The 13251-nt window shown below is 35.0% G+C and overlaps 2 protein-coding genes across 2 annotated transcripts in view; both read left to right on the forward strand.

Annotated features, from left to right (window-relative positions):
- Positions 1–13251, forward strand: part of LOC137627373 (transmembrane channel-like protein 7) — a 437009-nt gene that overhangs the window by 138808 nt on the left and 284950 nt on the right. The gene's annotated exons all lie outside the window — the stretch shown is intronic.
- Positions 1–13251, forward strand: part of LOC137627904 (contactin-like) — a 56214-nt gene that overhangs the window by 18019 nt on the left and 24944 nt on the right. Inside the window, exons 7-16 of the mRNA XM_068359356.1 lie at positions 1117–1317; positions 2049–2151; positions 2720–2901; positions 3466–3641; positions 3937–4048; positions 6024–6167; positions 6539–6673; positions 8493–8674; positions 10260–10301; positions 10503–10586. Of these exons, the coding sequence (XP_068215457.1) occupies positions 1117–1317; positions 2049–2151; positions 2720–2901; positions 3466–3641; positions 3937–4048; positions 6024–6167; positions 6539–6673; positions 8493–8674; positions 10260–10301; positions 10503–10586 (1361 nt within the window). The remainder of the gene's footprint in view (positions 1–1116; positions 1318–2048; positions 2152–2719; positions 2902–3465; positions 3642–3936; positions 4049–6023; positions 6168–6538; positions 6674–8492; positions 8675–10259; positions 10302–10502; positions 10587–13251) is intronic.

Here is a 13251-nt window from a genome sequence, read left to right on the forward strand (position 1 = left end):
GAGAGAGAGAGAGAGAGAGAGAGAGAGAGAGAGAGAGAGAGAGAGAGAGAGAGAGAGAGACCTATCCCTTTCCTTTTGTTGCTTATCCAGGCGTAAGATTTACGATTGAAGATAAAAAGAACCCATTAGAATATTCAGTATTATGTAGCCATTTGAAATTAAATAATAGTAGTATTAATTGTTTTTTTTACTCAACCATTTAATTAATATCCCTACTTTCAACTATAATTACGAATTATAAGCATAAAGAAATTATATTAACTTTGAAAAATTATCATTAGTGAAATGACCGCTCAGGGCAAAAGAAAAGCGTGATTATCGTACAGCAGCCTAGTGCACACTTGCGCCTACTGGCCGTGTTTACGTGTGGGAGTGTCATCATGGATATACAGTACTATACTGTAATTTTTAACTATTGCTAGATACGTACTGTATCAAACCTTGAAAACCCTTTTTTGTTTTTTGTATCTATAGGAAATAATTCTACATCATTCGGAAAATACTGAAAACAGTAAGCTATGCATAGTACAGTAGTAAATACTACAGTCATAGAAAATTATCAAAACTTTAACAACTTTTTATTGTTTTATTTATCCATAAAAGAAATTTTGTACAGTATTTTATAAAAAAAAAATCTATAAGAAGGATTTCTTACAGTATTGTTAAGATAAAAGCTACAGTATATATATATATATATATATATATATATATATATATATATATATATATATATATATATATATATGTTTTATATATATATATAATATATACATACATACATACACACATACATACACACACACAGTGTATATACAGTACATATATAGCTAGAAATCTAGAAATGGAGTGAAAAAAAAATTGACGGGTAGGTTGCTGTTTGCCGCCATGATGTGTTTCGAAATATACGAATTTCCAATTACACGAGGCCTTTCATCGACCAAATTCTCGCATAATTCGGGACCCTACTGTATGTATATATATATATATATATATATATATATATATATATATATATGTATATATATATATATATAATTTGTAATGTATTCTTTTTTATGAACATAATTAAGAAATGGAGGTACTCATAACATCTAACAAATTTTTTTGTTATTTCAGATGTGAGATATTATTGGGCAAAGAGTTATTTCCCTAACTTTGTTGAAGAAGACAAAAGAACTATGGTGTCATTTGATGGCAATATATACTTCTCTTACCTTGATTACATCGACAGTGGCACTTACAGCTGCAATGTACAGAGTTCAGTGTCAGGCATTGGTAAAAATGGCCCTTTCTTCAAATTAGAAGTCTATCCTCATCGTAAGTAGTTTTCTAAATTACACTTTTATGTTGTATTCTTTAATGAGTTTCAAAATTTTGGTATATAGCCATTTTTTTTTTATGAAGCAAAACTTGAAAGTTGCCATTTGAAAAAAAATATGTATATAGTCAATTTCAGATTAGATATATTTTTATTAAAATTTCCAAAGTTGTTTAAAGATTTAAGCACTTTAATTTCATATTAAGCTTTCATACATCAGTACTTGACTTCAGTTTTGATATTTAAATGTAAAAAGTTAGTTTGAAGATATTGGCGAACAGATGGCTTGGATTTAGTTATAAAGAATTCAATTAGAATATTTGTTTCGACACGATATACAAACCTCGTAATCATTTAATATAGGAATTCGTTTTAGCGCAACTGACACGAATTCCTATATTAAATGATTACGGGTTTGTATAGCTAGGGAAAATACAATTTAGGACAAATTGTCATTTTATAACAGGTCTCAAAATTGCTTAACAGTTGATTTACATGATGTATTTGTTGTATGCATAAATTGTAATCTTACTGTAGGCTTCAGGCAATGCTTTTTCATTCTATTTTATGTAGTAGAAAATTCCAGTGCTCTATTGCCAAATTGGAAATTTAGCTGTTATAGAAGACCTTTCAGTGGTGTTTTAGTTATATCACAAGGAAAGACTATCATATTTAACACAATTTATAGTAATTAGTGTTTGGAAGACATTTTATTTAATTATCTCCTCAGCTAACTACCAGCAGTTGAAGTTTGCCAATAACTTCCCCAAGGCATTCCCCGAGTCTCCTGTTCGAGGGGAAGATGTGAGGCTGGAGTGCATTGCGTTTGGCTAGTGAGTAAAGAAATATTCAAATTGTTTTTCTGTTTTGGCCGGATTTTTAAAAAATTAACCAACATTTACAGCATTTAAGATTCTCTGAATCCCAGAATAATCTTGATTAAGACATTGCATATTAACCCTTTTACCCCCAGGCTCTTTGGAAATTTCCATCCCTTAACCCCCAAGGGGTTATTTTTTTCACAGCACATTTTTCAGTATATTTTTTTTTAAATTGCTCTAACAGCCTTTTTAAATTGCTCTAACAGCCTTAATTTTTGTCATAGAGAGGTCAGGCTGGTCTCATTCTCTTGAAAAATGCCTGAATTTTTAAAAAAAAAATTATCAAAAATATGAAAAAATAAAAAATTTATAGCATTTTTTTGCAAGGACGTACCGGTACGTCCATGGGGGTAAAGGGATGGCTTTTGTGAAACGTACCAGTACGTCCTTTGGGGGTAAAAGGGTTAAGATTCTCTGAATCCCAGAATAATCTTGATTAAGACATTGTATATTAAATAGAATAAGTGTTTAATTTCACCTCGTGAATTTTTACTTAAATATATATTAATTTCTCCACCAGCCCTGTTCCATCTTACAATTGGACTCGCAGGGATGGCCAGCTGCCCAGAGGTGCTTATTTTGCAAGCTACAACAGGGTCTTGATTTTACCAAAGGTAGAACCCTCTGACATGGGAGATTACATATGCCGAGCTCAGAACAGTAGGATTTCTATTGAGAATACCATTTCTCTCAGCATCCAAGGTGAGTCAAGTGACAAAGTGTGTTATGTTATTAAAATAGCTTTAGTATGGGTAGAATACAGTATCTCAGTTGTTTCATGTCGGTTAGTAATGTGAGAGTTAAAAATCTTATCGTTGAATATTCAACCTAGTAACATGTACACTAGTTTTGTGCCATATATCTTAACCCTTTTACCCCCAAAGGACGTACTGGTACGTTTCACAAAACCCATCCCTTTACCACCATGGACATACCGGTACGTCCTTGAAAAAAAAAATGCTATGAAAATTTTTTTTTTCATATTTTTTATATTTTTTTAAAAAATTCAGGCATTTTCCAAGAGAATGAGACCAACTTGACCTCTCTATGACAAAAATTAAGGCTGTTAGAGCAATTTAAAAAAAATATACTGCAAAATGTGCTGGGAAAAAAATAACCCCTTGGGGGTTAAGGGTTGGAAATTTCCAAAGAGCCCGGGGGTAAAAGGGATGATGATAATAGCGTTTAAAAAGTATTACTCTACAGATATATTTTATTATAAATTTTATCATTCGGAAATTTCCTTACATATTTTTTCCCTTTTAGCGAAACCTAGCTTCACTATCCGTCTCTTGGATCAGTTTATTGCTAAGGATGCTGACCTCATTTGGGAATGCGAAGCTTTTGGAATACCAGATGTAGATTATGAGTGGCTGAGGAATTCTCAACCACTAACAATCGAAAACCTTACTCCAGATCAGCAGGCTCGATATGAAATTGTGGTAAGTAATTTTAAACTGTGCTCACCTGATTATCTCTTCAAAGATGGGAATACTGTTCAGTACTTGCATAACTCATATCTTTTAACTAGTTATATTTCTCATTGCGTTTTACTTTCATTTATTCCCTTTGGTATCCTTCAAGAACAGACATCTGAATTTAAGGGCAAGTCCTTATAGCTAGTTGTATGAGAATAGAAATATGGTCTAATTAAAATAATGGTGATAGAAATCTTATCTTTCTCAGTATAGTATTGACTGGGTCATTTAAACTATTCAAAATTATTTTTCTTTATAGGATAGTATCTTTAAAATCAAATCTGTTACTGAAGAAGATGAAGCAATGTACCAGTGTAAAGCTACAAACCAGCTGGGCTCCTCTTTCTCGTCAGCTGAACTCAAAGTCCTAAGTAAGTTTAGATTTCCACCAGATGTTTCTTTGGTATGATTTATAATTTTTTTTTTTTTTTTTTTTTTTTTTTAAAGTGTGTGTTGATAGTAGTTCTGTGTTTTGACCTACTGTTCAAATTGACGAGATCTGTTCCTGGAATTTCCAGCATTTTGAAGTAGTTCTCCAGTCTTGTCTGGAAATTTACACTCAAGATCTGCTTGCAACACACCATTCTTGGTACCCTCAGCATAAAATTTTCCCAACCCCTGTTGTATCAGTGAAAAACCTTTAGACAGGTTTTACATTGTATATATCTGGGTCGCTGGGGTTGGTATGTATTCCTCCTCCTCTTCATTTATCTGCTTCTCCAGTTTAATGAGGTCCTGAGTAGATAACTCCTCTCCAGGAGATGCCAGTGGCTCTGCTATCATCAGCGTTCACCTCCAAATCAATCCCTTGAACAACCCTCTTAGCAATAGTCAATTGTCTCCTCAAAACCAATGGAAATCATTCACAAACCTGGGGTGACAGTTTCTTCTGCACCCTGTTCAAATTTAGCTGCTTCACTTAGCCCAAGCATTATCAGTTTTCTTCACAGCTGAAAGGATGTTGTAGCATTAAACTCCTTATCAATTCCTTCTAAAGGTATAGTAAATGTCCTTCATAGGTAGTAGGCCTTGAAAGAGGAAGTGTTACCTTTGCCTATTATCTTCTAAGGGGCAGTAGTACTGATTGGAAGGTAAACCACCACCATATTTGGATTTGTCATTCAGGTGGGTAGGGTGCTTAACTCTTACAATATTTATAAAAGCAAATCCTTGGCTCACAGCACTGCTGTACTAATGGTACACAAAAGGGAGTAAGGATTTCCTTACTTCAAAAACACTGAATTTCACTCAAGTTTTCTTGTTAAAACTATAGATGACACACACTTGATCTTCTAAGTTTTTTCAGCCTGATACACCAACAAGGGCTTCACCTTTTAGTCACCAGTAGCATTACCTTCAAGCAGCAAAGTCAGTCTCTTCATGTCAGACTTGTGGCCTGGTTCTATTTTCCCCTCCTTGGCACTGTAGGTACAATTTGGCATTATCATCTCCTACGCCTATTGACGCAAAGGTCCTCGGTTAGATTTCGCCATCGACTTTGAAAATCTGATCAGCAAGGTAACCCCCCTCCCTTCCTTGATTATTTTAGCCCACTCATTTGCTGTTATCTCGTCATTCCTAGCAGCTTGACCTTGATCTTCTGTGTTATGATAATTTGCAAGCTCCTTAAACCAGAAGAACCAACCCCTACTGGCCTCAAACTCTTCAATTTTCCTCCCATCCCCCTTTTTTTTTTTCAATGTGTCAAGCAGTCTTTTCACTTTTGCTTTAATTACCATCAACCTCACTGGGATATGCCGTTGATTATGTTCTTCCAACTAAAGAGGTAACAATCTCTATCTTAATGGTAAGATCACTAAGCTGTTTCATAGTCACTCTATTTCATAGGAGCAGAAGCCCTTCAAGTGACCGATTATATGATCTTATTACTTGATGGACAGTCGAACAGTTAAGTTTGATAATGCAGTTTTTGTTTGTCTGCGTTTCTCTCTCTCCTGTTCATTCCAGTTTCTAACTTCACTTTCTTGTTGATGGCTTTCCTCTTTTTATTTTTGCGCTTTCAACACTGTCTACCTTATGCTTCAGAGCTATGTTGAAGAGCAAAAATTTGCAGGAAAAGGTAACAGAAAAGCACAGAAGGAACACAAGCGCAGGGTCAAAGACATGCCAGAACTGTGCATTTAAATTTCCATGTTTTACAAATGTTAGATTAGTTTATTTTTTCATTGTTGAATAGTTGCATGTATTCGTTAACTTCAAAAGTTTGGTAAACAATGCTAGGTTTATTTTATTAACTTCTGTCTTGGTATTAAATGCTGATCTAAATTTACCATCCAGGTCTGGAGAGAATATTTGATTGTTAACCTGAATTATTTTCCCCCTTAGAATTGGCTCCTTCATTCCTTAAGAAACCTCTTGAAGTGGAAATGTATGGAGCCGAGGGAAAAAATGTGACCATTGTTTGCAACCCTGAAGCAGCACCAAGACCTAATTTTGAGTGGAGGAAAGACGGATTAGTTGTGGGCAATGGTAAGTCTTCATTATGTAACTTCATTCCTTCCTCTTTGTTTTTCTTATCGAGTATTCTGTTTCATAGAAATACTATAGTCCATTTCTTTTAGCGATGCATATTTGCACCGACTCGCAGCGGTGCCCGTTTAGCTCGGAAAAGTTTCCGGATCGCTGATTGGTTGGACGAGATAATTCCAACCAATCAGCGATCAGGAAACTTTTCCGAGCTAAAAGGGCACCGCTGCGAGTCGGTGCAAATATGCATCGCTAAAAGAAATGGACTATAGTGTAGTGTTTTCTTTGTAGAGTACAAGATTAAACAACAGCCCAATATGTTCCAATTTTTTCCTTTCAAACGACTCAGAAATTTTGTGCTCTGTTACTTTTAGGCGGTAGGAGAAAAATTCTTCGTAATGGTAACCTGGTTATTGACCCAGTTTCCCGAGAAGATGGAGGTAATTACACTTGTACTGCCAAGAATATTTATGGAGAGGATTCAAGCACCGGCAGACTGATAGTGTTGCGTAAGTACCTACTGCTGTCTTTTTTATAGACTAAAAGACTGTTGTAATGAGGTATAGTGATGTCTCAGGATACGGTTTCGTATACGGTTTCGTATCCTGAGTCGCGTTTTACATGTAAATAGCCTAATCCGTTCCAAGCCTTACAAAAAGTCACCTTTTCTTTCATAAACATGCTAAACTGTAGTAATAAACATGCAATGCAGCCATTTCTATCATTCAATAATTAACCCACCCGTTAAAAACAGCCTAATCCATTCCAGAAACCACCATGAGATTATTCAATAATGTAGTTATAGCCTAGTTATCCCCTCCAAGCCCTAAGAAAACGGTCCATTTTCTTTACTACTGTATAAAATTTACGGTACTGTATGTAAAGCATTTGGATCAGTGAAGGTGTATTGTTACCTGTACACCTAAATTAAGGGTTTATACCCTGAAAAAAAAGGTACTGTACTCTCGGCGACGAGTTGGGATCTCGTAAGCTTTTCGTATCCTGAAAATTTTTTCGTATACTGGGGCATAAAAATCTTTGTATCGCTTTTCGTATCCTGAATTTTTCGTAAGCAGAAACTTTCGTATCCAGAGGTATCACTGTACAGTAAGTCTGTTTGGATTGATCATGGAAATCTTTAATGCCATGCTGTGTTTTTTTTTTTTTTTTTTTATCTAGATCCAATATAACAAGTTAAGAGAGGGACTTAAACCTACAACATTCGAACATGTTACAGTTTTGTATTGTGTATCTTATCTTCATGATCTAGGGTTTTTGGGTGATTACAACCTTTTGAAGAGAGTCAAATTGATTTTTTAAAACTCTTAGTCTCTGATGTTCCTTCTATAGTAATATAATGACAGTAATAATTATGCATCATGAGTTCCTCAAACATGAAGTATTATTGTGCAAACTAAAGCTTTTAACTCTCCAAAAGACTTTTTTTAGATTCTCCATTTTGTAGTCCCTGGTCACTTATTGATTTAGTTAACTACTAACTTGGGTCACATGTAGTTATTTATACATATAATATACATCACATGTACATTTTTCATCTTAATGCTCTTATTTGAAGGTAGTGTTCATAGAACATATAGTCTTTAATCGGACAAATAGGATAAAAGTTAAGAACAGACAGATCTAAAAGAAGTTCGTTGAACATATTTTTAACTTTTTCATGAAATTTTTTTAGCCAATTTAACCCTTTTACCCCCAGGCTCTTTGGAAATTTCCAACCCTGAACCCCCCGGGGGTTATTTTTTTCCCAGCACATTTTGCAGTATATTTTTTTTAAATTGCTCTAACAGCCTTAATTTTTGTCATAGAGAGGTCAGGTTGGTCTCAATCTCTTGGAAAATGTCTGAAGTTTCTCAAAAAATTATCAAAAATATGAAAAAAAAAATTTTTATAGCATTTTTTTACAAGGACGTACCGGTACATCCATGGGGGTAAAGGGATGGCTTTTGTGAAACGTACCAGTATGTCGTTTGGGGGTAAAAAGGTTAATTCACATGTAGTTATTTATACATATAATATACATCACATGTACATTTTTCATCCTAATGCTCTTATTTGAAGGTAGTGTTCATAGAACATATAGTCTTTAATCGGACAAATAGGATAAAAGTTAAGAACAGACAGATCTAAAAGAAGTTCGTTGAACATATTTTTTACTTTTTCATGAAATTTTCTCAGCCAATTTCAAAATTAATTTATAATTAAGGAATTTCTTATTTTAGTTGAAATTATATTAAAGTGTTAGGTCAGTTATAGCATCTATGGATTGCTGTGTATTTGAAAGTATTTTTGTGTTCACTTCGGTTATAGGCAAGCCAGAATTTTACCGCAGTCCACCAGATTTGATCACAAGCTCCAAGGGCGATAACATCACACTTGAGTGTGAGGCACACACAGACCTTTTACTTGACACCTCTTATATTTGGCGTCACAATGGCTTGCGTATTGAAATAGACGATACAGACTACCTACGGCATCTTGCTTATGAGCAGGTAAGAATTTCATATTAATGTACTTCTTTATCTGTAGCATATACACCACTTTGTGATTTGTAGGTTATCATATATCAGTTGAGCCAATTTTTCTTTATAATCCGTGGTTACAAAAAAGTAATTTTTTGTAAATAATCCTAATTGTCTTATTATTATGCATGGTTAACTTTTTTAGGTTTGATATAATTTCTTATATTTATTTTGCAATTTTTAACTGTGTAGGACCTTATCCCAAAGTTTTTTCTTATATGGGTTTAACTATAGATAAGATTAAATTAACAGATTATTAAAATAACTGCTGCTTCTTCAATTTCTACTCTGCATTGCTAAATGGAGGTATTTTTTACTACAGTGTAAAATTCTTTTGGTAGGAGGAAGCAATATTGAATATTTTGATGCTGTACAAAGCGCTGCGCAGTTATCAGAAGTAATTTTGTCTTTATGTCATCTTGTGGAATCATTGTAAACTAAAGCTTTGCTAGAATTTTCAAGTTACGTGTTACTTCATTCTTAGACAAGATGTAATAACTTGTAATAAGATGTAAAATCTTCAAAGGTACTGTAAATGAAATGGCCTTTTGTGCTAATAACTCTGAAGCTTGTATAGCTTTATGAAGCTTGAAATATCAGCAATGGTGAATAGCTTAGAAAGTACAAATATAGATGTGCTAATTTGTATAATTATATTATACATACATATACCAAAGGCACTTCCCCCAATTTTTGGGGGTAGCCGACACCAACAAATGAAACAAAACAAAAAAGGGGACCTCTACTCTCTACGTTCCTCCAGCCTAACCAGGGACTCAACCGAGTTCAGCTGGTACTGCTAGGGTGCCACAGCCCAACCTCCCACAATATCCACCACAGATGAAGCTTCATAATGCTGAATCCCCTACTGCTGCTATATGAAGCTTCATCTGTGGTGGATGATGTGGGAGGTTGGGCTGTGGCACCCTAGCAGTACCAGCTGAACTCGGTTGAGTCCCTGGTTAGGCTGGAGGAACGTAGAGAGTAGAGGTCCCCTTTTTTTTTTTTTTTTTTTTTTTTTTTTTTTATATTATATTGTACGGGTTTAAAGAAATGAATTTAGTAATTAAGTTTTAGAAGTTTGTGGAATTTTTTGTAAAAACAGAATTAATCTAGTTTTTGTTTACTGTATTGAACATTTCACATATATTTTTTGAGATTAATGAATTTATTATTTTAAAGTTTGCATTCCGTACGGAATATATTTTCTATACCTGTGGAATTATTGATATCATATCTTCATTCTCATCTATATGCTTTCAAAGACAGTCAACATACTGCAAGGTTACGTTTTATTTTGTTTTAAATGACCGATATGTAAGTTTTGAGTTATACCAATGCTTGATTTTAGCTTGTACTGGATATTTTAGTGTCTGTAGTTTGTTTATGCAGATTCCAGATATTTTTTTAATGCTTCCTTGCTTGGCTCAAAGAGAGTAATACTTCAGTTATATATTATTTGAGTTTGGAAATCATTAGCTGAAATTTTGTTGGCTTGTTATGGTATCTTTTATGTTGATATACAGTTGTTTTAGTTTTTGGTAACATTTTGCAGGGATATGACTATGATTATCAGAGACGACGCAATGAGTTATTTGTAAGTACTGTATATTAATCATTAATGTGAATTTTCTTTAAACTTCAAATATTTGATTCTAAGAATTGCTTTCTAGTTTTATTTTTACTTTAAAAAATGACCCTTATATTCTATTAAAGTCTGATTTATAGTCTGCATAGTTGCAAAACTATATAAGTGTAACTTTAATATTTCTTTTACTCAATTACATTTCTCTTATAGGATAATCCTTCAGACTTAAATCTTATCGATAGACAGAGAATGCAAGATTATTATGCATCGAAAAGGGAACCTCCATTCGAAAAGGTTAGTATGATATTTTTTGTATGATAGCATTTTTTTAGTCTGAAAGTATCCATACAAGTAATATTAATTCATTTCAATGAACCTCCCAGATGTTTGTATAATTTATCTAGAATCTCGTTTTTATCAACATACATACATATACCAAGGCACTTCCCCCAATTCTGGGGGGTAGCCGACATCAACAAAGAAACAAAAACAAAAAGGGGACCTCTACTCTCTATGTACACTAAAAAAGTTCCCGTTTTCTTTCCTTTTAATAGACTTGCTGAATGGCTCCACTAAAGTAATGAGAAAATCCATTGGTTATTGCCAAACACTAATGGTCTTTCAAGCCACAGTTCCTTTGTCTTCGAAGCCTCTATGTTAACTTCGTGTTGTCAACAGTCTCTATCTCCAGATTGTTTACATTTAGGCATTGAGTGCATTTAAAGATGTCTTCATTTGGATTGATAATAACTACTGTGTTGATTGTTCAAGGGAATTATTTCTTGGCAATCATAATCTGCATTCTCTTTATGTCATATTGTGGACAGTATTGATTTAAATGAGTATTGTGACGAGTGCAAAGGCATCACTGTTGTGTAAAGTTCAGAGTTAAAGGAAACTTGCAGTTCAGGGGGATATCCATAGAAAACTAGGCTAGGTGATTACAATGGGAAGTATGTCGACAAGCCCACGCTTGCACCAATCTCCAATACAGCATTTACTGAATCAAGTTTTGATAGTGATAAGCTTCAAAAGGTCATAACTTCTTTTAACTTCTTGTGTGACATCTCAGGACAGTGAGTCTTCACTTAAAGGCAGTAATTACAGACTAACCTGTCCTGTTTAGCCCTGTCTAGTCAGGTCGACTGGTTTTAGTGTTCTATTTAGTAAAGGTTCTTTTAGTGCACAGTGCATTACAGATTCTTGATCCTCTCATAGAGCCTTGAATTCTTTATTTACTTTAGATCCTTTTGTTTTGTAACCCTCTCATTCCTGCAATCCTAGTTGCTCATTCATACAACTAGATTGCGAGGCAGAAAACATAAGTAGATAGCCTGGATCCTAATATGCTTTTACTCGCTGAAGTAAGAACTATAAAGCAACCTTGTATTCCATATATGGGTGGTCTGTCATGTGGTATAATTCCCTTAAAGTTTTGTCAAAAAGCAGCTCGGTTGCATCATATTTTGGATGGCGGTAAACTCTTTCCGGGGCAAATATACTGTCTGCAATAGTACCTCAATTGCTGAAACTAGTCTCTTGGAAAAAAAATATGCAGCAGCTCCCCTGCAGAGGTGTGAATAAATAGAAAAATTGGCAAGTAATCGCTTGGTTAATCCTTCTGAAGAGGAGGAAGAGCCATCTAAGGTGAGATATCTTTTTCATTAGGGAAATTATTGCTGAAAATGTCATAGTTGCCCAAGGTGAGTTCTGATGTTGTCAATTCTTCCAAATCTTTGGAGATGCCTCCTCCAAGGCAGTTTATACACCTCAATTTCACCCCTTTCAATTTTGTTAGAATAGATAAATTATCTTGAATGCAAAGAAAGGCTTTTAATTATAGTTCTCATTTACTGCTGAAGCCTTCTATTCCACAAAGATTTTCAGACTTGTGTAAGATAAATTATTATTATTATTATTACTTGCTAAGCTACAACCATAGCTGGAAAAGCAGGATACTATAAGCCCAGGGGCCCCAACAGGGAAAATAGCACAGTGAGGAAAGGAAACTAGGAAAAATAAAATATTTTAAGAACAGTTAACAACACTAAAATAAATTTTTCAATATTTAACTTAACCGGTGATTATATAAGCTGCTGCTCGACAGAAAACTCTACGGAAAAAATCCGCCAGCGATCGCTATGCAGGTAGGGGGTGTACTTCAACAGCGCCATCTGTCGTGCAGGTACTCAGTACTCATTGTAAACAAAGAACTCAATTTTCTCTCTGTCGTGCTACCGGCAAGACCTACTAATTCGCTGTTGCTAACTGGATTTGTTTTCACAACTATTTGGTGAAGTACACTATTCTAGTTTTGAGCTTTCGCTGTGCAGGCTTTCTCTTCAATAAATCCTTGCATTCTTTTTTTGATATCGGATTTTTTGTTGATGACTTTGGATAGTTTTTGAATTCCCCTTTGACCAATTCAAAATGGCTGACCCTTCTCAAGTCCCAAAATTCAGGAAGTGTAATGCTAGGGACTGTTCAAGGCGTCTTCCGAAGGCCTCTATCGATCCTCACACCGTTTGTTCCAATTGTCGGGATAAAACCTGTCAATTGGAAGATCGATGTGAGGAATGCGTTGGGCTTTCGGAATTCGATTTTATCGAATTCCAAAAATATACACGTAGGCTAGAGAGAGATAGAGTCAGGAGAAGTTCATCTCGTTCTGTTGATTTTTCCTCTCCTCATGCCCCACAACCTATTCCTTCCCCTGTAGTGGTTGCTCCTGACCCCCCTTCTGGCACTCAGGAACCTTCGATGGCTGACATGATGCGTGCCATCCAAGCTCTGGGTGAGAGAGTTGAGTCCCTGGCTAGTGACCGTAACCAGCTCATGGCGGACGTCAAGGAGCTGAAGTGTAAAAGTGCAGTGGGAAGTGGTAAAGTGAGTGATAGTGTTGTGGATAGTGTTGCGCTTGAGGGTTCGTCTGTTCGTGCCTGTCGTCCTCCTAGTCCGG

The sequence above is a fragment of the Palaemon carinicauda genome, chromosome 35, assembly GCF_036898095.1.
Source record: "Palaemon carinicauda isolate YSFRI2023 chromosome 35, ASM3689809v2, whole genome shotgun sequence".
Taxonomy (NCBI): domain Eukaryota; kingdom Metazoa; phylum Arthropoda; class Malacostraca; order Decapoda; family Palaemonidae; genus Palaemon; species Palaemon carinicauda.